General features: G+C 36.3%; 2 protein-coding genes across 3 annotated transcripts; one reads left to right on the top strand and one right to left on the bottom strand.

Moving 5' to 3' along the window:
• Positions 1 to 24: 24 nt before the first annotated feature.
• LOC112056804 (WD repeat domain phosphoinositide-interacting protein 4) lies at positions 25 to 25,368 on the top strand. Of its 2 annotated transcripts, none has more exons than XR_008252013.1 (8): positions 25 to 240; positions 2,021 to 2,095; positions 2,558 to 2,735; positions 12,614 to 12,788; positions 14,698 to 14,909; positions 16,184 to 16,324; positions 17,770 to 17,855; positions 21,223 to 25,368. XR_008252013.1 is itself a non-coding variant. In XM_052888589.1 (8 exons), exons 1-8 carry the CDS (start codon positions 186 to 188, stop codon positions 21,250 to 21,252), a joined length of 972 nt encoding a protein of 323 aa, XP_052744549.1. In that variant the 5' UTR covers positions 25 to 185; the 3' UTR covers positions 21,253 to 25,368. The 2 variants fall into 2 exon arrangements, 1 of the variants encoding a protein (XP_052744549.1); XM_052888589.1 differs by having other exon boundaries at positions 16,164 to 16,324.
• A 630-nt stretch (positions 25,369 to 25,998) lies between these two features.
• LOC112056786 (small integral membrane protein 20) lies at positions 25,999 to 26,788 on the bottom strand. Its single transcript, XM_024097264.2, has 3 exons — positions 26,444 to 26,788; positions 26,210 to 26,266; positions 25,999 to 26,125 (listed from the first exon to the last, which is right to left on the bottom strand). The coding sequence occupies exons 1-3, from the start codon at positions 26,556 to 26,558 to the stop codon at positions 26,073 to 26,075; spliced, it is 225 nt and encodes a 74-aa protein (XP_023953032.2). The 5' UTR covers positions 26,559 to 26,788; the 3' UTR covers positions 25,999 to 26,072.
• Between the last annotated feature and the right edge of the window lie 260 nt (positions 26,789 to 27,048).

Here is a 27,048-nt window from a genome sequence, read left to right as displayed (position 1 = left end):
TATGCTGTCAAATGTCATCAGTCACAGTTTTCAAATGTCATCAAATCAGCTGTGTATCACACACTGGGAACATGTAACGTAAATAACAAATGTGCGTATTTAAATTTTAAGTGTGAAAATGTCCACTGAGACAATTGATAAAAAGACTGCTCAATGTTTATGATAAATTTGGTCGGTGATAGAACATGGCGCGCCGGAGGAGCAGCGGGATCACGAGCTTGGGTTTTAACCAGGACCAAGGTACTTCCTATACCGAGTTCTTTGTTCTCTCTGCTTGGTTATTCATGAATTTGGTGACCTAAACGTGCTTTAAGCGTGTTGTGCGATATGTACAACGTAGGTTCGTTGTATGTTTGTCCCGACCTGTGGCTACTTTGTTTCGATACTGAAGGCACGAGCGAGACCTCCACGTGTTGTTTATATTTATAGTAAAGCACCCACGCAGTCCATATTTCACGTACACGCTATTGTTTGACTATTCACTGTACCACAGAATAAATAAACACGCTCGCAACATATTCCTTCTCCAACAAAGAAATTATTCTACCTTTAACACACAATATTCATTAGCCGTACGTTATTATATTGTTTTTTTATTATCGTCACCATCTATGTAACTGTAATGAGTCATAGAAATAATCACAAACGTGTAAAATTTATTCACACTTTGTGGTACAGTTAGAAGAATGTAGCTATTGTTACTGTTAGTTACCTTTTTTGTAGTTACCATGTTATATGTATAGTTAACATTATATGATTTTTAAAACTGGTAATCAGTTAACTTTTTAAAATTAAGCCTAGTTAGCTAGTAAAGGGGTAGACTGAAATCTGACTAATTACTTTACTACTCATTGTAAGTAAATAAATCACCGTCTAAAACATGTTTCTGGCTTAATTAATGGACGGAAAGTATTATATTCCACATCCATAATAAATGGTTAATATATTTTTGTTTTAAAAAATAATGCTGCTAATAGTTTAATGTGAACTAGCACACAACTGCAACTTTAAGTTACAAATTGTAAAATTAAGTTTTCCACAAATCCCAATGGAGCAAAGGATTTTCTGAAATAAAAAGTAGCCTTAGTGTTGCTTAATAACCATCATAATCCAGGAAAAGTCCCATTTTAATTGGTAAAGGAGTCCATTCATTAACATCCTCTATTGTCGAGTGAAAGGCCCATTTAAATTGGTTCAGCCGTTCCAAAGCCTAGCCTAGAGTAGCCTGATTATCCAATCAGACATGCAAGAAACTTAAAAGTTCAGACAGTTTAATAATATTTGTAGTAAAATTGAACTTGCAGTAATAAATTATTATTTACTGCCTAAATATGAAGTATTTCTTTAGAATGAACAATGATGTGCTATTGAGTTAATCATTGTATGGATAATTTAAAAAGTCATGTAGCATTTTTGCGGGGGTCATTTTCAGGGTTATGCCACACATGCCAGGGTATTGTCCTGGTGTATTGGAGATATTGTGATATGAGTGTCATAATGTTGAAATAAATACTTTTTTCTTTCTTTCTTCTTTCTATATTAGGATAAACTAACTTAATAAAGCTCAAACCTATATTGTACAGACTAAATTGTTATAATGACACTAGCAGACCTGGTCAAGCTTTGCATTGACTGTTGTGCGCTTCTTCTCTAACCCTACCCATCCCTAATCCACCCTACCCCTACCCTTCCCTACTCCCATCCTACCCCTACACTAACAAAATCTCCGTAAAAACCATTGTCATACTTCAAGGAATATTCTAAAAAAGAATTAGCCAAATTGGTTCAGCCATTCTCGAGATTAGTGCTTAGCAACACATTTCATACATCATTTTTATATAGATTATGAATAATATAAAAAATTTATAAAAAGCTAGAGGAGGCCTATACCCAAGACAATGGGATTCATACAAACGTAATATAAAAAAAAAAATCAATTAAAAAATTGTATAACTAATTTGTATGAAATAAATAAAGACTTTTATAAAATTAAATAGTAAATAATAATGATTTTTGCCAGGCTGCTTCACTTGCTGCTTAACATCAGGCCTGCGAGTCTACAATGTGGATCCGCTGGTTGAGAAGGCGCATTACAGTAAGTAAAATCTAAACAGTAATAATAATTATAATATCTAATAACTAGCCAACTGTGTCGACCCCCCACTAGATGATCGTGGACATCAAGCAGGTTGCAGGGAGCCACTGGATGTTGGTGGCTCAGGATTGTTTTGTTTAGAAGACAAGTCCATGCAAAAAACCTATGCCCAGCAGTTGATGTGAATTGGCTGCAGATACGAGTCAATCACGCATGAAGGCAAAAAGAATCATGTTAGTTGTGTGCGAGCCACTTCAAATATTTATTTTAGTGTGTTGTTCATAAATACATATGATCTGCGTAAATTTTAACTGTCGGACTATTACGGTTCATGAGATGCACTCTGGTGACAGAAGGATGTTTGAATGGACTGACTGTAGATTCTTAGTAATAGGGTCCTGTTTAACATGTTTAAAAAGTTTCGTTTCCTGGGAGAATTACTGCATTTCTTCTTTATCACAGGCAAAGAGGAGCTGGGAGAAGTGACGCTATGTGAGATGGTGTTCCGCTCCAACTGGTTGCTGGTTGTGCGTGCGAGGCGGCCATGCAGTGTGATGCTGTTAGACGACCAGCAGCGCGCCTTCCGCGCAGAGGTGCTGTTCAAGTCGCCGATACGAGCGCTGAGGGCACGGAAAGACAAGTGAGTTCAGTTCCACACATCTATACTAATATTATAGAAGTAGAGTTTGTGAGAACTACCCGCGTTGTCCCCACTACTGTGGTATTCTCTAACAGATTGCTTGTGATGTCCGCGATGTGGCCATGTAGTCTGATGATGTTGTTCAGAGGTGCTCTTCAAGTCGCCGATACGAGCGCTGAGGGCACGGAAAGACAAGTGAGTTCAGTTCCACACGTCTATACTAATATTATAGAAGTAGAGTTTGTGAGAACTACCCGCGTTGTCCCCACTACCGTGGTATTCTCTAACAGATTGCTTGTGATGTCCGCGATGTGGCCATGTAGTCTGATGATGTTGTTCAGAGGTGCTCTTCAAGTCGCCGATACGAGCGCTGAGGGCACGGAAAGTCAAGTGAGTTAATTTCCACACATTCATTATGAAAGAAACACTCAAATGTTATTTTACCTTAAAAAAAAAATAGGCCCTTTGTTTTTTTTTACCTAAAACAAAGGGCCTGTGTCCTACAGGGGACATCTATTGGCTATTGGTCATGATGATGATAGAGGTGAAGTTTATTAAGGTGTGAACCCACTTAGTCCTCATACTCATACTCTTAGTATGCGCGCGCCGTCCGCTAAGAGGCACAAGCCGATACGAGCGCTTAGGGCACGGAACGATAAGTGAGTTCAGTTCCACACACCTATACTAATATAGAGGTAAAGTTTGTGAAAGAGTAAACATGCGTAGTTCAAATTCCCGTGGCATCGTCCAAGTGGTTGCTTGTGTTGTGCGCGATTTGGCCATGCAGTCTAATGATGTTGTCCAGAGGGTTCTACAAGTTACCAATACGAGCGCAAAGGGCTAGGAAAGACAAACAAAACAATTATTTTTATTAGTAGTATAGCTTTTTGTGATAGATTTCGAATAAGATAGTATTACCAGCGTACGCACCGTTCACTTGCTTTCTTGCAAACAACACGGTTTGGATCAGCCTGTATCCAGCGGGTCCCTACAACCTGGTTGATATCCTCGGTACATGTAGTGTGAGATAAACCAACACTACGCTTTCTGGAGCGGGGTCACGATTCCAGCCCCATGAGTTATTTACGTTCAATGACTCTTAAACTGTATGCCCCGCCCATTGCCACTTCAGCTTCGCGACTCGTTGAGCATTGTCGGTAACTTTGGTACTTCTGCGGATCTCTTCATTATATTCCTTTCTTTCTGAGTTATTTTGTATACTGACTGCGTTATGACGTCATAGTTTTGTAGACGAAATTGGGCTAACAAGTGACGAGCAAGTTACGATTTTTTAAAAATGATAGTTGCTAAGACGTCTTTGTAGTTACCTAATACCGGAAGAATGTTGACACAGGTGACACAGCAAGTGAATTCATCACAATAGTATTATGTTAATAAATACCCCATACAAAGGCTTGTATATTAACAGCAAAAATTTATTCTTGACTTGTGTGCATAATCATTATAATGGCCATATCAACTCGTTACTTATAATAAAACTGTAACAGGTCAAATTCCGTACATTGTAGATATTTTGAAAATTTTAGTTGGAGGACAATGTACTCGTAGAATCAATACTGAAGCCAAAAATATATTTTTATTATTTTTTGTCTGTCTGAAACTACTGAATGAATTTAAATGAAATTTGGCACGATTTGAGTCCATAATATGTAAGAGGTTATAGGGTACATTTAGTCGCCAAAATTAGATCCGAAGGAGGTAAAACAGGGGTTGAAAATGTTTATGGAAAGTCTTTCATTTGTCAATTAATATAATTGTAAAAATTGTTATCTGTACAACCAAAAAAATACTACAAAAAATTTCAAGATTTTTCAAAATTCTACCCCTAAAAGGGTAATAAGGGGTTGAAGTTTTTTTAAATATAAATGTTTTAAGTTTTGTAAAATGATTACCCACTGAACTATTTATGATACATAACACATGCGAAAATGCAAATAGCCTTAAGGGGGTGAAATAGGGGTTGAAAGTTTACATCGATTTACACGCGAACGAATTCGCGGGCGTCCGTTACTTACTTACTCTTAGGAACATTTGAATTCAATCTAATGCGGGCTGTAAACATTTGTAAACCTGTCAGTATTAAAAGTTCAAATTCGTGCAATTTGAAGGTATAATGCCTACCTTACTTATAAACCTTGGCCACGCCATATCTTAGCACCCTGTTCGTATGTATAATACACCAGGGTAAGTATAAAAATTGCGTGCATCTTTTTCATTTCCTACATAGTTTTCAATGTACCTTACTGAGGCCTGATACGGATGTAATTAAATTAAATTCAGTGGGTTAGTGGGTTAAGGTTGAGTTTATCTTATCAATTTGAAGAGTAGTCTATATTTATATAAATATCTATTAAAAATGTTATTGCCTTTAAATCTGCCGTATATTTTTGCGGTTTAGGTACCTCGTTGGTCTAAACCACATTTCTTTAATCTAAAATTTCGCATGTTGTGACTTGTGTTTTTACACTTCCAAAATGAACACAAAGGCATAAATAATCAAGGGATTAAAATAAAAAAAAAACAGTAAATCTTTCCTGTATTTAAGTCCACGTACAATCACAGCATGCGCTTGTTACGTACCTACTAAGATAAGAAGTGTGTGTACGTTTTTGGGTAATGACATAAAATTGTGCGTTCTTTAGTATGGAGGGGCCCATCTAACGATTTATATCGATGGTTACACCCGTGCCTCTGGAAGCATGTTAAGCCGTCCATCTCGATCATTTTAATTAAGCAGCATGGTGGGTCTAATTACCATATCCCGTCTCCTATAAGGAGAAATTTGATTGTGCTGATGAGTGTGAATAAAGATGCTCTTATCGCTTAGTAGCGGTATATGCCAAGCAACCTTAGTTTTTACAAGAACTTTTATTGTTCCTTTATCGTCACTTACCATCAAATGAGATTGATAATTGAAGGCAACACTTGAACCAATAGCGACGCAACACTTCAAATACACGATATTTTAATATTTCATGCTTATTATCTACATTATGTACGGTTTACATATTGTTTAATTACTTGTTTTCTTTCATTGCGTTATATATCTACAATTATGTCACGACTTATTCGTCAAAAAGGACTGTTATAGATGGCCTAAAATTATGCTGTGAACTTCGTACAGCAGAATATAATAAACGATGCCCTAGATGCTATAGTTTTCTAGGATAAACAATATCCTATATATGTTTTTTTATGTTAGTAGCTATTAGGTATTAGCTTTATGAAATCAGAAAGTTTGTAACAAAATTCAGAAGTGAATATATTTATTATATGCGGCTTAATTGTCTGTTTGTCGCCGATGGTCTATTGGTTGCTTGCGTAACTGTGCTGTGCCAATGGGGTAAAGTTGTCACGGCATTCAAATAGCAATGCCATACTCGTAAATGTTTGTTACTCTTTCACGCAAAACTACCAAACTGATTTGGCTAAAAATTTAAAATCAAAATATAATAACATCCTAGATTAACATAAAGACAATTTATCCAGAAAAATCCAAGGTTCCCGCGGGATTTGTGAAAAACTGAATTTCACGCGGACAAAGTCACGGACGTCCGCTAGTATCTTATATCACGCTTGCAAATCCGCTTTTGTTTTACAAGTAAAACTTCTTGCGCACGCTTGTTTTGAGGAGTAAGTTGGTAAATGTGTTACGAAAATTGTAATCGTGCGATGCGTGCTACCCTGCCATCTACAGGCATAATGAAAGAGTGTTGGTTATTTTAAACTACCAGTAGATGGGGTTCTTAGAGAACTTTGAAACAATCCCTTTTAGTTCAAGAACCTATTGAGATGCAGTTATGATTGAAGCTCAAAGATGGCGCTTTATTTTTTATTTTTGAAAGAAGTTTTACTTCAATCGTGTGGCCTACAGTAGACTGTGCACCACAAAGTCCCGTTGCTAGAACCTGAACTAAAATTGACAGAGCCTTACACAAATGACAATAAGACCGCCATTACTAAATGACAATGAGCTCAATTAAGACATCGCAACGTCTACGGCCTCAGACCAATGAAAGAGGGACCAGTATCGCACCCAAATTCACGAACAAAATTGTCTGTCATTTTCTGAGGAAAACGAGCTTAGATTTGGTATATATCTCAAAACTAAACTAGAAGCTTTTGCCCGTTTTTTAACACCATTCAACTACAAAAAGGTATTTATACGGGGCTCTTTAACCGACGAACACCATTACAACTATGTGTAAGGTTCAGGCCAGTGTGGAAGTAAAACGTCGTAGTGCACAATAACAAATTCACTATTTATTCACTTTTCTTAACTTAATAACACTTTTTAGTAATCACTCCAAAATCTCAAGACTGAATGCCCGGCTCGACCGCAGTCGTCGTACCCCCCCTACCGACCTTTTCCCCCAGTTGGTCGGCCGTGATTGGTCGACGTCTGCGTTTGCTCGAGCTCCCTGATTGGTCGACATCAATTGACCATCTTTTTATTAAATAAGAATCAAAAAGAACACTTTTAAAATTGAAAGTACATATAACAGTTAATTAGTAGACATATAATTCTACGGAAACCTAACAGCTCGGCCATCCTACCTTAAGCGAGTCCCTTCGCTTGGTTTTAATACATTAATTTCAATATAATCACTAATACTTATTTGTAAGTTACACTTAAGTTACAAAATAAAGTGTGTATGTATATAAATATATATAAATAACATTTTTTTCTTTATAATTTTTTTTTTATTTAATTCATAGGTGATTTTTAACAATAATCAAGAAATTAAACTACGCGAATAAAATTAATGCATTCGTCGAATAAAGTTTTGAAATTACATTTATCATCTTGTAAGTCCTAATTAATGAATATTATAGCTAAAAAAAAATAATTAAGTGAATAAATACATTTCTTAATCAATCTTTTATTAGTATCAAAAATGAATAAGCAAATAAAATTAATGAGAAACATAAATACTTATAATTACGCTTGTTAAGTTTAACATAATGTATAATGGTTTATAATATTAAGTAATTTCTGTTCGAAGACACAACCAGACATTTACATTAATCTTCTTTTTCAGTATTAGATTCAGATTCAGATTCATAATTTCTACGGTAATTCATCCATGGCTGGATTTTATCAACAGACACGACGGGTTCGTATTTCCGGCCATGTTTTCGTGTCAAAGGTGTGTCTTCAATCAGAAATCTGTCGTTATTGAGCATTTTTACCATGATGCGGTAGGGACCTTGATATTTTGATACAAGTTTTTGTGAGTTATCATTGTGAGGTACTTGCCTTTCGACTCTAACTAAATTACCTTCTTCATATTGTGTTGCCGCCTTTCTATGTTTATTGTAGTTAACTGCGTCTCTTACCTGTTGCTCTTTTATTTTCTCTCCTGTCTCTTTCCTAAGCACATCTAATTCTTCTACCGGAATCCTATTAATTGTATTGCTAATTATATCACTTAACTTACCTTCTGTCTTGCTGGTTACATTAAAGCCGAATAATAATTCAGAGAGGCTCTTTTGTGTGGTTTTGTTTTTAGTTGTGTTTATACCGACCTGGTATATCTTCAACATGATCATCCCAGCATTTCTCGTCTTCGCCATGACTGCATGTAGCTAGCGCGTCTAAAATTGTTCTGTTGAACCTTTCGACTTGACCGTTTGCTCTAGGAGTCGCAACAGCATTTTTAATATGATTAATGCCGTATGATTTAACGAAGTCCTGGAATGTTTTGCTGGTAAAGCTCGTTCCCCTATCTTGTTTTAACAGCTGTAATACTTCTTCCAGTCTCTGTAAACCTTCCTCGAAGTTCTTTGTTGGAATCAATATATCGTCCATGTAAACAATGACATACTTAATTTTGGCTTCCAACAGTATCTTATATATGTTCCTCTGCCAATAGGTCCAACTGGTCTTCTACTCGAGGCATCGGATAGTGATCTTTTTTTGTTTTTCTATTCAAAGCCCTATAGTCAACGCATAAACGTTTATCACCTGTTTTCTTCTGTACTATGATGATAGGGCTTGCATACGGCGATGACGACTCTTACTATTTGGTTGTCTAACATTTCCTTAATCATATTACTTACCATTAGTCTTTCAGCCTGCGACATACGATAAGGGCGATATACGACGGGATCGCCATCAGTTACTTCTATGGTCATTTCATGTACCTTTGTAAAACCCAAATCATGTAATCCACTAGAAAAACAGTCACTAAATCTCGCCAATAACTCTTTCAAAGCTTGCCGCTGTCTAAATCTAACTTTGGATTATAAGTCACAGAGGTATCCATTGTTGTTTTATCGAAAACAACACTGAATGAATTTTTAATATTATCTGCTGAAACCTTGTTTTGTTCTACAGATCTAGTCAAAAGCGTGCCTGCAACGATACTTAAGGGTTTAGGTGGTGTAATATTATGAATAAGAATAGCCCCACGACCAAGCTTGATTTCGTACTGTCCCGGGAGTAAATAACTCTCTTAGTAAATACTCTTTACCGTCTGGGCCGCATAACGTACCTTTTACATATACTACACAATCTAGCATAGGACAACCAGTGGAAATTTGCACTGCGCGCATTGTATTGCTAGGGATTTCACAATCATGATTAGCCACTAACGAATTTTTATTTGGGACGATCCTTTGAAATTTAATTTCCTCTGGGGTCTTAATTATCAAGATGTCTGGTCTTTCAGTGAAGGAATGGCCTAAAAGAACAGGGTGCATTAGTACATAATTCTCTACAACATAAAGATCTATTGTCGAGGCTACGCCTTGAACTTCAACCGTGGCGACCACTACTCCAAGAGGGCTAACTAGGTTGCCTCCTATACCCCTAAGGGTGGGTAATTTATCCCGCGGTGTCATTTGGAGATTTAAGCATTTGACCTCACTTTCCCTAATAAGTGAACACTGACTACCCATGTCTATATGGCTACTCACCGTAGATCCGTTGACAGTGATGTCCATGACGTATTTATTAATTCCAACATCTTCAGTCATCACTTCTGAGATCTGCTTGTGATTAAGATCGTTACCCGAAGTAGCCGTAGTCTTAGTCTCAATTGTCGATCTTCCCACGTTCTTGTAACAGTTTGAAGTAAGGTGACCAAATCGATTGCACGTCGTGCACCTGGAGGGAGGTTTTTCGCACTTAAAGCTGCGGTGACCTACCTCGTCGCAATTATGGCATTTACCCGATGATGAAGCTTTATCACACTTGAAGCTTGGATGTCCAAATTCGTTACAATTAAAACACCGAATTAACTGATTTAAAGAATTACCTGATTTAGAAGAATCTGCTTCATTTGTGTTTACTGCGTATCTACCTTTCCGCATGTTGTCATGATCCCTGCTTATACCTAATTTAACGGTTTTAAAATATTTAAGTACCTGTTCTGGTTCCCGAAATTGAGCTGCTTGTGCGCCTACTTTTATAGCTCGATCCTCTACACCATGTAACAGACAATCTACTGCCTGTTTTCCGGATATTTTGCACCTATTTAGCAAATTGACCTTTGCGTAGTAATAATGTTCTAACGACTCACCATATTTTACCCTTTTAGACAACATTTCGGTTAAGAGCTCGGCATAATCCTCTTTACATGGGAAAGATTCTATTAATTTCTTTTTCCATTCCGGCCACGTATGTAGTATCGAAGTTAAACCCTGATACCATGTTCTGGCTACGCCGGTTAATTTAGGCAATGAGTAGTGTATGATTTCCCTTTCTTCCCAACCATATATTTCGGCACACTCCTCCACTTTATTGATCCATGTTAAAATAGATTGGTCTTTCGACAAAGGGTCGAACTCCGGTACTACATTCGTGTTAAACGTTATTTGAGGTTTATCCGAACTCTTAACTTTTTCTAAAATAGCTAAAAATTTATCCATCATATCTTCATCTTTACGTTTCGACGTTTTCGACCTTTTTGGGGGCGGCGACTCGCCGACTGAACTCAAAAAATCGCTTGTTTCATTGTTTTTAGTTTCAGCGTGACGTCGCTTTGACCGTGATTTTCTATTCCTGTTCGTATGTAATTCCTCTTCAGTATCGGAGGACACAGAATGGTGCTTCTTCCGTCCCTGTGACCGCAATGTTCGGCTTCGTTTATATAAACGTTGCGGTTGATCAGTTAACCTTCTACTAGATTCTTTCCTTGACTCTCTTGCACAACTATCCGTATCCGAATCAGCCACATTTCCTCCTCCACTTACACGTTCCGGTTCTTTTCTAAACTGTAACCTCAACCCCCCACCTGGGATTGAGTTCCTTAGATGAGACCCCCCACCTGGGGCCTCACCCCTCCTTAGATGAGACTCCCCACCTGGAGCCTCACCCCTCCTTAGATGAGACTCCCCACCTGGAGCCTCACCCCTCCTTAGATGAGACTCCCCACCTGGAGCCTCACCCCTCCTTAGATGAGACCCCCCACCTGGAGCCTCACCCCTCCTTAGATGAGACCCCCCACCTGGGGCCTCACCCCTTATTTGCATATATGACCCATCACCTAGGGTATCCTTCCTTGACATCATCCCTCCACCTAGGGATTCTGTCCTTTGCCTTAACTCCCCACCTGGAGCTTTTTTCCTTTTAGACCCTTTACCTTGGGTATACTCGGTATCATTTTCATCATTTTCCATTATCTGAAACTTTCAAGAACACAGCTTAGAATTTTATATTTAATATAAAATTCGTAATATTTTAAAAGTTCTGACACCTATTTTCAAACAGTAAAGGTAAACAGAAAAGGAAATATCCCATAAATAAAAAATAAAAAAAAATAATGTATAAAACAAAAAAAATATAAAAAAAAAAAAAAACTAAAGTATCCACAAAAGAAAGAAAAATATATAAATAAATAAATAAAAAAAAAGGATCTCATTAACACCAAATCGAGTTTAATTTATTTTTGTGATTCATTCAATGATAATTTTATACTATAGACCCTACAAAATCACCGCAAAAAGTGATCCGATTAATACTACAACACTGAGTGAACACATGCACAATCTGTTTTTAATTCCATTATACACTTATGTATATCTCACTTTTTGAATACACAACTTGACATTGTACGTATTTACACGGTATTTATAAATTATTTGTTTAAATAACGTTCATTGTTGACCACAACTAACATTGAATTGACTATAAATTTCCTCTTTTGAAAGCCTTATTTTTCATACTATTGCATTGGATTCATTACCTTCGAGTTACACTTAGTTTATTATTTTGCTTAGGTAGACAATCCTTTTATTTTTAAGTTTTAATTTAGAATGTAAGTACTTACGTTTTTCCGAGCGTGTGGACGTAGCAAGAAAATGTAAATTTCCTTGATTATCCCACTTATGAACTGTAAGGTTCAGGCCAGTGTGGAAGTAAAACGTCGTAGTGCACAATAACAAATTCACTATTTATTCACTTTTCTTAACTTAATAACACTTTTTAGTAATCACTCCAAAATCTCAAGACTGAATGCCCGGCTCGACCGCAGTCGTCGTACCCCCCCTACCGACCTTTTCCCCCAGTTGGTCGGCCGTGATTGGTCGACGTCTGCGTTTGCTCGAGCTCCCTGATTGGTCGACATCAATTGACCATCTTTTTATTAAATAAGAATCAAAAAGAACACTTTTAAAATTGAAAGTACATATAACAGTTAATTAGTAGACATATAATTCTACGGAAACCTAACATATGAAACATCGATACTAAAGAGACAGATTTTATAATCGCATTAGATCGTTAATCACATACTTTGACAGAAAAGTAACGTCTAGCGAAGCAGGTCCTATACAATACTTGGTCTGAGTCTACGGCACTTCGTGGCGCGGAGTTTACACTTTTAGTTTTACGAGTTTTTTTTAATTTCTAGAGTAGCAGTAGTGCTGACGTCGTCGATACAAGTGCTGTCACTGCCGTCGTTGGCGCGCGTGGCCTTGTTGCGTACGCCGGCTACTGCGCGGCCGCTGTGTGCGCTCGCGACCGACCCCAACGCGCTGCAGCTGCTAGCGGCGCCTGCGCATCGCAAAGGCTCCCTACAGCTGCTGGTGAGTACCTCGAGTACGGTTGGTGTTAATAATCATAATTGGGTATTTGATATTGTTGAAAATAGTAGTCTGGGACGGATATGACGTCGTTCGATCTCGTGTTGGCTCGTGCTGACGCTAGGTGGCGTGACTTGTTTCGTAAAAAGTAAGGATTTAGAGAGGGTTAGCGATTAGTTGGCGGGAACGGGTCCGGTCGGCTTTAGCGTGCTCGTGGCGTTCGAGTCGTCCACATTTCTTGTTGTGTAATTCTTTATGGGTTATTTGGGATAGGCGGGCGGGGGCAGTGAAGACACATTACCCAATAACCAATTTGAATTCCATGACTGGTCCGCTGCAGTGAAGACACACTACCCAATAACCAATTTGAATTTCATGACTTTTCCTGGGCAGTGAAGACACATTACCCAATAACCAATTTGAATTCCATGACTGGTCCGCTGCAGTGAAGACACACTACCCAATAACTAAATTGAATTCCACGACTTGTCATGGGCAGTGAAGACACACTACCCAATAACTAAATTGAATTCCACGACTTGTCATGGGCAGTGAAGACACACTACCCAATAACTAAATTGAATTCCACAACTTGTCATGGGCAGTGAAGACACACTACCCAATAACCAAATTGAATTCTATGACTTTTCCTGGGCAGTGAAGACACATTACCCAATAACCAATTTGAATTCCATGACTTTTCCTGGGCAGTGAAGACACATTACCCAATAACCAAATTGAATTCCATAACTTTTCCTGGGCAGTGAAGACACATTACCCAATAATCAATTTGAATTCCATGACTTGTCCTGGGCAGTGAAGACACATTACCCAATAACCAAATTGAATTCCATGACTTTTCCTGGGCAGTGAAGACACATTACCCAATAACCAATTTGAATTCCATGACTTTTCCTGTGCAGTGAAGACACATTACCCAATAACCAATTTGTATTAAAGGATGTGTCCCAGACAGTGAAGACACATTACCCAATAACCAATTTAAATTTCACTATGTGTCCCAGACAGTGAAGACACATCACCCAATTTGAATTCCAGAATGTGTCCCAGACAATGAAGACACATTACCTAATTTGAGTTCCAGGATGTGTTCCAGACAGTGAAGACACATTATCCAATAACCAATTTGATTTCCATGACTTGTCCTGGGCAGTGAAGATTTGAAATGAAAATGAATTTGAAAATGAAAATGAATTTTATTCGTTTTATAAACATTACATTACATAGTAGGGCTGAGACCTTCTTTTAAGTGAAAACCTGTGTCTGAAGGTCTCGCTCTCGCTAGTAATTAATATATTATTATACTTTATAAGGAAAAAACACATCAAAAGAAAATGAATTGAAAATGGAGTACATAAGTGTGTGTGAGTGCGTGCGTGCGTGTAGTTGTGTGTGAGAGTGTGTGTGTGTGTGTGTGTGTGTTTGCGTGTGTGTGTGTGTGGCATTCCTTCCCCTTGTTTTATTTTAATTTATTTAACAATCTTTAGGAGATCTTCGCTTTGATCATAGTCAAGCCCTTTCAAAAATTCACTCACCCTATTTCTACAATCATACAAATTTAGTGGATATACATTTAACTGTTTATTTATTTTATTGTATAACATACAAGATTGCTTTTTATATTGGGTCGCTGCAAATACAGTTTTAGACATGACCATAGGGAATGCTGCACTTTGAGTTCTTTTATTTATAATGGACTGATCAAAGCGAAGATACATAGAAGATACATTACCCAATAACTAAATTGAATTCCACGACTTGTCCTGGGCAGTGAAGACATTACCCAGTTTGAATTCCAGGACGTGTCCCAGACAGTGAAGATCAATTACCCAGTTTGAATTCCAGGACGTGTCCCAGACAGTGAAGACACATTACCCAATTTAAATTCCAGGACGTGTCCCGGGCAGTGAAGGGTGCCGCGTCCAGTTCCCCTGCGGTGGTGGGCTGCCACCAGACTGACCTGGTCTGCATCAGCCTGTCCGCGAACGGTGCTAAGCTGGCCACCGCCTCGGAGCGCGGCACCATCATCCGCCTGTGGGACACCACCACCAAACACATGCTGCATGAGCTCAGACGAGGATCCGACTACGCGGATGTTTATTGGTAAGACTTTATTTTTTTTTATTTTTAACAATGGTCTATCTATCTATCTTTACTTATAATAAATCTGTAGAAAAGTCAATTCTGTACATGAAATATATTTCCAAAATAATTATAAGGTTAGTGTTAGTGATTGATACTGATGCCAAAAATGCTATGCAAAATCTCTCTGTCAGTGTGTTCGTTATAGAAACAAAAACTACTCGACGGATTTTAACGAAACTTAATACAATTATTCGTCATACTCCTGGGCAGGTTATAGTATACTTTGCATCATGCTATGATCAACAGGAGCAGAGCAGTGAAGGAAAATGTTGGCAAAACGCGAGAAGTTACTACTATAATATTTTATAATAATTTCTATAATTTATATCATACCAAAACGAACAAGCCAAACATTTGCGTATATTGAGTTACGAGATCGTGACTTCAGTGTAAACATTTTAGTTGAGGACGTAAATATCCGTGGACGAGAATTGCATGGAGAGTAATGACATACGAATTCTGGCCATTTGCATTCGAGGAACCCTTCTAAATGTTGAAGCTAATGTCACGTAAGCTTAGCATCAACATTTTATAGTGAGGAATATTCGATTAATCTTATTTTGGTGAATATCGCCTAATGGATGACAATATTATGTTACAATTATGCAAGTAACCACGGACGAGAATTAGTCTGACAGTTATCGAACATGAATTTTTGCCTTTGGCAATCGAGAAAATCTTCATAAGAGATTTAACCTCAATATTAAAGCGTGAGGAGCGAATGGTCATAAAATGTTACAATCAAAGATAATTGCTTTGAGGTTATTGTATATGAATTCTTGACATTTGCCACTCGCATCCTAGAAATTCTCCTTCGATATATAGGGTGACCGGGAGTATTTCCCATAACTTCAAGGTGGTAAGACTGTTAATAACGACGAGATATTGCAACTGGCACTTCGCACTTCACTAGTAAGCTATTTCATGATATTTATCAATGAATAATTTAGCTAAGCTAGGTCATAATTTAATAATGCGATTTAGAGTACACAATTTAAGATCTATTTACAAAAGAAATATTTTTTACTCCGAAAATATTCATTTTACAGCACATGTTCCTAAGACATTTTTAATTATTTTTCCTTAAAGAATGTAACCCTAGTGTTATGGGAAATATATGGCACCCTGTATAGCTGTATACCCTTTGTAGAGCGGTCGGTGAGGCGGGGCGTATTCTCTACCATTGCATGATCATCGTGTACCGTATTGCAGTATAAAGTTCAACTGGTCAGGCTCGCTGGTGTGCTGCGTGTCGGACAAGGGCACGCTGCACGTGTGGCTCGCGCGCGGCAGCTACGCGCACGTGTGCGCCGCGCCCGCTGCGCCGCCGCTGCGCGCGCTGTGCGCCTTCAGCGACGACGCCAGCGCCGTCGGTGAGTGTGACACGCAATAACGGTAGAGTGTAGCTGGTCAGGCGAGTGTCGCACACGGGCACAGTGCACGTGTGGCTCGCGCGCGGCAGCTACGCGCACGTGTGCGCCGCGCCCGCCGCGCCGCCGCTGCGCGCGCTGTGCGCCTTCAGCGACGACGCCAGCGCCGTCGGTGAGTGCGACACGCAACAACTGTAGACTGCAGCTGGTCAGGCGAGTGTCGCACACGGGCACAGTGCACGTGTGGCTCGCGCGCGGCAGCTACGCGCACGTGTGCGCCGCGCACGTGTGCGCCGCGCCCGCCGCGCCGCCTCTGCGCGCGCTGTGCGCCTTCAGCGACGACGCCAGCGCCGTCGGTGAGTGCGACACGCAACAACTGTAGACTGCAGCTGGTCAGGCGAGTGTCGCACACGGGCACGCAGCACGTGTGGCTCGCGCGCGGCAGCTACGCGCATGTGTGCGCCGCGCCCGTCGCGCCGCCGCTGCGCGCGCTGTGCTCCTTCAGCGACGCCGCCAGCGCCGTCGGTGAGTGCGACACGCAACAACTGTAGACTGCAGCTGGTCAGGCGAGTGTCGCACACGGGCACGCAGCACGTGTGGCTCGCGCGCGGCAGCTACGCGCATGTGTGCGCCGCGCCCGTCGCGCCGCCGCTGCGCGCGCTGTGCGCCTTCAGCGACGACGCCAGCGCCGTCGGTGAGTGCGACACGCAACAACTGTAGAGTGCAGCTGGTCAGGCGAGTGTCGCACACGGGCACGCTGCACGTGAGGCCGCAGCTATGCGCCTTTACCGACCACGCCGCCGCTTTGCGCGCTGTGCGACACGCAACAACAGTAGATTGCAGCTGGACAGGCGATTGTCGCACAAGGGCAACAAAAAAATATTTTTCCTAATAACAGTTAACGTAACTGTGCTCCTGATAAGAAAGCTCTGAGTCACGAAACTGACGATGGCGCAAGCTACGATTAAAGTATTTCTGCGGTGATAACATCAGAAATGAGAAGAGCCGCATAATAATAAAGTGGCAATGGTGAGCAATGAATCAGATAAACATGCCAATGTATTGCAATAGCGCGTTGTTTATTGGCCTTTAACAAAGTAGACCCAAGAATTCAAACGAGTCGCAGGAAGTATACCTACTGGATGCAGGCGGCTCAGGATTGTGTTTTTAGACTAAAAATAGAGCAATATAAACAAATATATCCTGCAGTGGACATTTATGATGATGACTATATTTATTGTTTATTTCATCATTAACATTATTAACAGAAAAATGTTAAGTTTCCCTTTCTAGTAGCTAAGAACAGTTTATTGGCGTCTAAAACTGTTACTCGCTCAGCTCCATTTTTCTGCCGTGCGATTCGTTGGACTATGCCAGTATACCTACTTTAGTGCGTGTAAATAATGAATAAGTTTTAAAGTTTTCTAAATTTAATATTTTTATTCCAGTTATATGTGAAGACGGAACATTTCACAAATTCACATTTTCTGCCGAAGGGAACTGCCATCGTAGCGATTTTGAATACTTCTTACAGGTAAGTTAATTTATAATATTAGTTTTAATCTACCGGCATTTGCTTCGTCATCAACCCATATTCAGCTCACTGCTGAGCTCGAGTCTCCTCTCAGAATGAGAGGAGTTAGGCCAATAGTCCACCACGCTGGCCCAATGCGTATTGGCATTTGCTTGCTAAGTCTAAACTATCATACATATTATGTACTTGACATTTTGTGATTATGACAGAACAGTTCTGAGTGCCTAGTGGGAGTTTTCAATGTTTTCATACTGTGATGATCGCGTAGCCGCAAATTTCTAAGGAATTGAAACAGCGCCATCTTGTGGCACTACTGCACAACTGTTTCAATTCCATAGAAATTCGCGTTTACGGTTACGCGATCGTCACAATATTAGGGTTGATGACTAGGTTTGAATATATTGATTTTTATGATACATTCGAATAAATAAGGTCAATGTTAACTAATTTATACATAAAAAGCAAAGATTGACTGGATATTTGCAAAATAAATAAGATAAACTTTCAAAATCTATTAAAAAAATCTTTTATCGTAATTCGATGAAAATTCATACAGTTTTAGCTTCATTACATTAAATGTGACTTTTTTAATATAAAAACTATAAACATAAACGGACAAATAACAAAGTTACAAATCTAACGATCATTATGTACCTACGACGTCATTAATTCGTATGGGGCGTTATTCAGGGATCCGCGGCAGCGCCGCAAATCTGACTCTTTAAATCCCTGTAGCTCCGAAAGTAATGTTCGAAGATACCCTGTTACTTTTACAAAATTGCTTTAGGGTGATTGTGGGAACAGTAGGTCACCCTTTTTTCCGAGTCATATATCTCAAAAACCATAAAAGCTATCGATGTCAAACTTTAGTGGAAGAAAGGTAGACTAATTGGCTGCGTTTCGGTATACAAATATATGTATTATACTTAATAGTTTTTGAAAAATATATATTTTTTTAAAAAATGGCTTTTGATCCACTGTGTCCTATATAGTGTATACAGTGAGTCAGTTTTCAGGTCACAGTGGGTCAGTTGGGTGTTTAACCTAAAATAAAAGGTAATATTTTTTATCTATGTATAAAAACTGTATTTAGACTTTGTTTAACATATTATTAATCCTTTAATATTATGACAAACAGATTTTTTTAAATGTAGTATTCTGAACTAGTCAACCAAAAGTCTTCATATGTAAAATGTCAAAGTAAATGAAGTTCTTCTTCTTTATCTATACTTATAATAAATCTGTAGAGAGGTCAATTCTGTACATGAAATATATTTCCAAAATAACTATCAGGGGGTGATTAGTAGTCGATACTGATGCCAAAAATGCAATCAGTAAAATTTTTGTCTGTCTGTCTGTCTGTCTGTCTGTCTGTATGTTCTTTATAGAAACAAAAACTACACGACGGATTTTAACGAAACTTGGTACAATTATTCTTCATACTCCTGGGCAGGTTATAGTATACTTTTCATCACGCTACGATCAATAGGAGCAGAGCAGTGAAGGGAAATGTTGGGAAAACGGGAGAAGTTACTCAATTTTTCAAGCTTTCGTCGCGTGGTATGTTCGCTATAGAAACAAAAACTACTCAACGGATTTTAACAAATCTTGGTACAATTATTCTTCATACTCCTGGGCAGGTTAAAGTATACTTTTTATCACGCTACCGTCAATAGGAGCAGAGCAGTGAAGGGAAATGTTGAGAAAACGGGAGAAGATACTCCATTTTTTAAGCTACCGTCGCCGTCGCATGGTCCATACCATAGGGTTAGTGTAAGGTTAGGGTAGGGCTAGGGTAGTGGTAGGGTAAGGATAGGGTAGTGGTAGGGGTACGGTAGTAGTAGGGTTTCACGCAGACGTAGTCGCGGGCGTCCGCTAGTAAACAAATATAATAATAATATTCATTCATTCAAATATAACCAACATAAAACCACATTATAAATTTTAAATAAAACAAATGATTCTTAGCTTCTAGACTTTTTACTTCAGCCACTTAACAATTTAAAAGCACTTTCGTTTTTTACCTAACCTATAAATCACAATTGAGATTTTTGTAATAAGATTATTATCAGCAAAACATAATAAAATTAAATAAAAACCTTTCCAAATACCAACTAACGGATATCGATTTGAGAACATAAGAGCGCAATTTTGATAATACTCCTTTAATGCTTGTTCTTGCTCATCCGTGAAAACTCTGTTAACTCTGGTACAAGTCTCACATTTTCAGGACTTGTGGTTGTGGACTTGTGATGCTTTAACTTTGGCTGCATAATGTTGTAACGTCGAAAATGGAATTTTCTGTTCTCTAGCAACAGCAAGTATTTTTTCCCTGATTTGACATCTTGAAGAGCTTTTTTCATATCTTCTTCGGTATGATTACCTATTTTCCTACATAACGGGCGTTTCTTTGGCATTCTGTAAAATAAACTTACAATATGTAGATGTTAAGTTGGTGGTGTTACGTCCTTTGCCCTGGAGAGCACGTTAAGCCATCGATCCCAATATTATATAGAAATAGAAGAACCTCGCAGTTCTAATTCCCATAGGAAAAAGGTTATAATATAAAGCCTATTTTACTCCCTAATAATGTAGCTTTCTATTGAAAGAATTTTTCAAATCGGTCTAGTAGTTTGTGAGTTTATTTGTTACCTACGAAAATACAAATCTTTCCACTTTAAAATATTAGTATAGAATATAGATTATTTCAATAGGTCCACAGTGGGTCGACTCACTGTGCCCACTTTGGAAACGACTCACTGTGTACCACCCACGCCATTTTAATTTAACGACGCAATAACAGAATACTTCTCTGAGAAAGTTAGCTCAATTTACTATCAAATGAGACCTTAATAAGTACTTAAAACATAAAAACTTTAACTAACTTCTAACATTTATAACTATGGAAGAAATCAAAATTAAAACTTACGTATTTTTTTTACTTTTGCAGTCACAAAACACAAACTAATTCCTGTACCGTTTAAAACGCTTCCTAGCGATTCACTGGCAAGCTTGGCGTGAGTCATGTGGGAGCGCGAATATAATGTGAAAGAGACGCAACTATAGACCGTCTCTTTTTTACCAATATATTGCCGACCAAGTGTTCCCACATGACCCACTGTAGCCACAATGACCCTACTTATTATAGCATACTCCTAATTTATGTAAAATTTAAAAAACAGTAATCATCCCATATGTTTTAAACTCCTAGGATTTAGTGATTTCGGTGTTATACATTATATCTTTTAGAGTTTAAGTGTTGTGTTAGAAAAACTCAATCAAGTGACATAGAGTATATTATTTCCTAGATTTACCATTACTTTATACGCTTGATATTTCAATTAATTATATGCATTTTTGTTTACAGGTAGGCGACGATGACGAATTTTTGCATTGAATTGTTATAAAATTAAATTTAATAGATATTCGAGAGATAGATCATAATTGTGTAAACAGGTTTAAGAACTGAATTTAAAAGTGATAATACTATGTAATTTATATATTAAGAGCATCCAAGAGTATGGTGTATTTTTGCTATATTATTCGCTGACATTACTGTTTTATGAATGATATTTTAAGGGCAATATAAGTATTTATGTCAATTTGTATATATGTAATTTTTTTTAATTGTCACTTCCACATGGGTGTGTTTATAAAGTAGTTTCTATTAAGGGAAAAACGTAATCCTGCACTGAAATGTATTCATTCATAGACAATATACAGGCACAATGTGCATGTTTGCTATTACATATTTCATATTCAAGTCAAAATACAAAATAAATCGGACACTTTTGATCTTGTGTGTTATCTATTCATGAATGCAATACGTGATTTTCATTTACTTTTCAGTGCAAAATCACTTATTTTGTGTCATGGACAATTAATTAGCAAACACTGAACGTAACGTCGCTCCTGACGTCGCTAACCCATCCTCCATTATGTCAAGTTGATATTATAGAGGATGAAAAATAATAAAAAATTCAAAAAAAGTTTCTAGGAGCATCTCGAGGGGGTTAGCTGCATACATTTGAAAATATGTATGTATATACAATATTTAAATATAAAATATTTATATTACCCTTGAAAAATAAGGTCTAAAAGTAAATTTAAAAGTAGATAATATAATCAAATGTTGGCTTTGTAACCAAATGATATAAAATTTTTAGGCGCTAGTTTAGTACACAATTCAGAAATACATTAATGGTGTCCTTTTTCAACCAGAATGTTGTAATAAGGACAGCATTACTTTTAAAACTGACAATTTTTGTTTGATCTCTTCATTGTCTATGGGCGTTAATTCAGTAATAGATTGACCAGAATAAAGCCCTGGATGGGGGCGCCACAAATCCTTTTAGCAGTCTGTGGTTAGTATACAAATAAAAGAAATTATAGTGCCACAAACTTTGTTAAGGAGTTTGGCGGGAAAATCGTTGGAATCACATAAAGCTCTTGTTTATTTTTTATAGATTTAATGCATTATTTTGACGGCCTCCGTGGCGCAGTCGGGTCGGGTTCGAACCCCGGCTGGGCCGATTGAGGTTTTCTAAATTGGTTTGGCTGGTGGCAGGCTTCAGCCGTGACTAGTTACTACCCTACCGGTCAAGACGTAAAAAGTTACCACCCTACCCCTAAACGATTTAGCGTTTTTCAAATTCTGAACTGTAGAAAAAAAATACAATAATTTCTGGTCTGTCAATTTAATTGAGTTTTACCTGAATCTATCTTGTATATGTTTAAGGTATTATATCGAATTGTGACTTTATTTTATTGATAATGAAATATGCCTATGCAATGGTTGCCAATGTAAGTCTGGCATACTTATGTGTATAACTAACTCTGTACCTCAGAATTATGAAGTAACTCATATATTTTATATATTTCTACCTACCTTCTATTTATTTATTTTATATATTTCTCACCTCATATCTTGATGGCTGGAGGTGTTAATAATTTTACCTAACCTATAATTTATATATTTATATATCTATTTGCAGAAGGTCAAAATAAATGTTTAAATTGTATGTTACCCTAAATAACCTTATTGTATAGACAAAGTGCAAAAGAATCAGGCGGAATGACTTATTTCATAATTTCATAATATAATATAAAACAATTGAGTGTATGTCTGAGGTACAGAAATATTTTTATTATATTTGAGCAACGAAAATGCATTGTATAACCTTAATAACTAAAAAAAAATGTTATTTAAAATTAAAAGTGCAAATTTGTACATTTTTAGTATCTGAGGGCAAATACTCCTGGAATACAAAACAAGTTTTAGAAATACAAATTTTCTATAAGTTTATAATTTTAGTAATTCAGAATAGGTTTGATTATTTCAGTAATACTAAATACATTAAATACATGGAATATCAATAAATATTTAAAAGAGGGCACTAAACTGCATTTTTTAAAATAATGTAATTTTTGGATTATTAAAAAGTAGCTTTTTTGTATATTTACGTAAATTATGTTCGTTATTGTGTACAAATTATTTTAACGGTAAATACCTACATATAATTTTTAAATATCAATACCATTTAAATGTTTTAATGGAAGTAGGCATTACTTTTCGAAAGTACATAGTTACTATTGCAAAATAAATCAACTATTTATTATAATAGTTAATTTATTTTGCTAATGTATTCTATGTTCAATTATTATCGATTAAAAATGGTCAGCGTCTAAACCATAGGCCTTCGTTGCAAAAAGGAAGAAGTCAAGATAAAATACAACAATTACAATTGAATATTGTAGGATCTACGTTTGGGAGTGAAACAAAATGTCATTCATTGAGAATAGCAATATAGAACAATTGTTAATTTAAAATTTTCACAAATCTGTGAAAAGTATATCAGTTTCAGTGAAATTTTCACTTAGAACCAATTTGAATAATTTTGAACTGTGCCTTTGTGAAAAAACCCTAAATATTAAATCATGGAAAAGTTATTCTTTAATAAATAATAAGGTATTGCTTACTTTTTATCACTACACCTTTTACGAGACACTTTCATTCAATTAAATGTAGAAAAACTATCACAGAGTGATTATAATTGTTTATTTTACATAAAATTAGTCGTAAACGCGCAATGTATATAATAAATAATAATTATTAGGTATGATATATAATATATTATAATATATATTTGTGTTGTCTCGTGTTCGCGATAAAAATAACTACTGTAATATTAATATACTTAATCAAAATATTATTTAATGCTTTATGAATATTCAAATAATTTTTATGAATCTGCAATTTATGAGCTGCATAGTTATAATTAATGTTGTTATAAATAAAATCATTTTGTAATTTTATTTTTTATTGAAGGTGCGATTTTTTTAGCTCAATATCTAAATGTGTACCTTTTGCATTTGCTCAGCTTTGGTTGTATACAAAATACGGTGCTAACTCGGTTATGCATAAATCCTGGACTGATTTGTCTAGGTCCAAGAAAGTGCTATCTTTTCTCAAAGCTTCTCATCCCTATTATGGATAACAGCGGAACTGTCAATTTTGTTCTGGATTTGTTTAGAACCGATTTTCGCCATCCTAAGATATAATATTACAAAAAAAAATTAACTACCTATGTGGTTATGATTTAAGATTCAAAAACAAAATATTGTCATACGTCATTTTTGTTTGTATGGCCATAAATTTAAAATCACAGCAATTGCCAGTTGACAAAATTTTTACAGGCAAACAGTAATTTGAATGCTTTTAATCTCATTGGACTAATAGCTTAAAAATGGAACATTTTGTTCATTTATTAATTGTCTTTGGATAAAATTTAATTAATATAGTTTCGTGTATAAGCAGTCAGTCTTCATGATATATTATAAAAAAATACAATATTTTTATGTGTTATGTTTTAATATTTTAGTTAAATTTTGGAACTGATTGAATAAAGAGAGGAATCAAGGTGTTGTTTAATTAATATATTAACCCCATTTAAGCAATTTTAATTGTCTATATAACAATGTAAATATATGTATTAGTGATATAGTTTTTATACATTGAATGCTAGAATGATACGAGAAAAATATGTGGTTCAGCTTTTTTTTTAATTATGAGAATGATAGCAACACTATTTGTAAAGATAATTAAAACAGATTTATAATAACTGTCATTTATATTTAAAAAAACGGTTTTTTTTTATAATGCTGTATAATGTTGAATCTTTGCCTAATTAAAAAATTCAAAGTTAAATTTATCTTTGATTCTATTTACAACATGTACGAGTACAAGTCATAATTTACTAATACACACATAATTTTTATTATCTGTACGACTATAGTGTATCTAAGATTCCATTTTTAGAATTGTAATGTTTAGGAAATTTGGCTACAAAGCACATTCTGTAAATATGAAAGTTAAGTTTATTTTTTTATTATAAAAAAATTGTGACAATGATTGATACTCCACTAAATTTGTATAAGTGTTAGTAACTGTGGAGATGTACCTACCCATTTAAGATTTGCAATTTTCACAATAAAAAAAATATTTTTAAATCTACAGCATTATCTTTTACTATTTACTTTAAACCTATCTAATCTTTCATCCTTGTACACACAGCTACAATTTGTAAACAATATCTTATAAGCTAGAATGCATCCACTGTCCTCTCTTATTTTTCTTATATTGGCTGTGGCAGCAAATTTTACTTTCAATTTCAACAGGTTGTCCACTGGCTTGTTAACCAACAGTTTATATATTAATAAATAAATAATGCCTACTTAATCTTGATCTAGCGGACTGGACATTGACTTTTGACTTGATTAATGAAGTTTTTGAGATATCCAACAAAACAAAGATAAACAAAATTTGTCTTTGTTCTAAATGTCAAAGTTTATTTATTTTAATTAGGCTACATTTACAAGCACTAAAACTACTATAAACTACTATATATTATAATAAAACTACTATATATTTTAATAGATGTAAAGATAACTTATTATTTTTTAGAGTCAATAATAATTAACTTACTCACTGTTAGTTAGTTATAGCCATCACCTAAACAGTGCCTTCTTAGAATAACTATAATAATGATCTTGTGTTGAGTTCAAAACTGCAGTTTTGCTAATATAATAAAAAATATATTCTCTACATTAGAGGAACATTTGCAATCTTAAAAAAACTACAAAATAATAACTTAATTAAATATATTTACATAAATCCATATTCTATTTCAATAACAAACTACATAATAAAATGGTTCTTTATTCTCCTTCTGGCTTTTTACGATCAAAGGGGTCTGACCAAACCTTCATATCTATAACAAGAAAAGTCATGTTAGTTTTCTGAGATTCTATAAATTAATAGTTTATTGTTTATAGAATCAATTTACTTTACTTACTTCCTGGTTGAATGTCTTCTTGCCTAATATTTTTTCTATTGACTTTTTGTAGCTTTTCTGCAAAAGACAGTTGGTATATTTAATTTTATCAGCAAAGTTGCTGTATGCCAATCCTCCAATTTCATTACACATTTATATATATAAAGAAGATATTTTTCATGTCTACTGGCTCATTTCGAAAAGATTTGCTGATGTTTTGACTATAAAATTAATAAGTATAGGTTATAATCTTACTGTATTCTGTGGAATCCATCATAGGGCTTACAGCGATAGGATACAAAGTTATACCCAATAGCCCCACAAAACTGCCTAGAAATAATACGTAACGCGCATTCTTTGATAGTGCCATAATACGGAAGCTGTTTCTTTTAAGTTTTAGAAGTTCAGCGAATAAACGTAATAGTATAGGCCTTCATTGGTCTTAAATATTTAATTTTTATCACGATTCACGTTTTAGAGATGAGTCCCTCACTCATGAGGCGCCTCGTTTGAGGTACTCGTGATTGCAAAATGAAAGAGTTCCTCAAATTTCAACATTGAAACACCTCACTTCACTCTTCAGTCCTCACTTGAAAATTGACATTGACAAATTGAGTATTGACTTAATACGCGATGTATAGACGCGAGTACGAGTGAGTATTGAGTCGAGCGATTGAATGCACTAACACAAAACACAAAAGACGAATTAATTAAAAATACGTGCACCTCCAAGATCAACATAGGTAAACTAATATTATTATTATTACTCAAAATCAAAGCAAAATATAGAAAAAATATTTTTTAAATACTATGAACTCTAAACTTTAACTATGATATCGAATTATGAACCCTAAAAACAT

The sequence above is a fragment of the Bicyclus anynana genome, chromosome 23 (genome assembly GCF_947172395.1).
Source record: "Bicyclus anynana chromosome 23, ilBicAnyn1.1, whole genome shotgun sequence".
In the NCBI taxonomy this organism is placed as follows: Eukaryota; Metazoa; Arthropoda; class Insecta; order Lepidoptera; family Nymphalidae; genus Bicyclus; species Bicyclus anynana.
Note: the sequence above shows the minus strand (reverse complement) of the source record. Positions and strands in the feature narration are given on the sequence as shown.

Coding starts and splice junctions, on each gene's coding strand:
- LOC112056804 (XM_052888589.1), top strand. CDS start 186: ATGGCGCGCCGGAGGAGCAGCGGGATCACGAGCTTGGGTTTTAACCAG. Junction 12,789..14,697: donor AAGGCTCCCTACAGCTGCTG/GTGAGTACCTCG, acceptor TTTAAATTCCAG/GACGTGTCCCGGGCAGTGAA. Junction 16,325..17,769: donor CGACGACGCCAGCGCCGTCG/GTGAGTGTGACA, acceptor TTTTTATTCCAG/TTATATGTGAAGACGGAACA.
- LOC112056786 (XM_024097264.2), bottom strand. CDS start 26,558: ATGGCACTATCAAAGAATGCGCGTTACGTATTATTTCTAGGCAGTTTT. Junction 26,267..26,443: donor GATGGATTCCACAGAATACA/GTAAGATTATAA, acceptor TGTCTTTTGCAG/AAAAGCTACAAAAAGTCAAT. Junction 26,126..26,209: donor AGAAGACATTCAACCAGGAA/GTAAGTAAAGTA, acceptor TTCTTGTTATAG/ATATGAAGGTTTGGTCAGAC.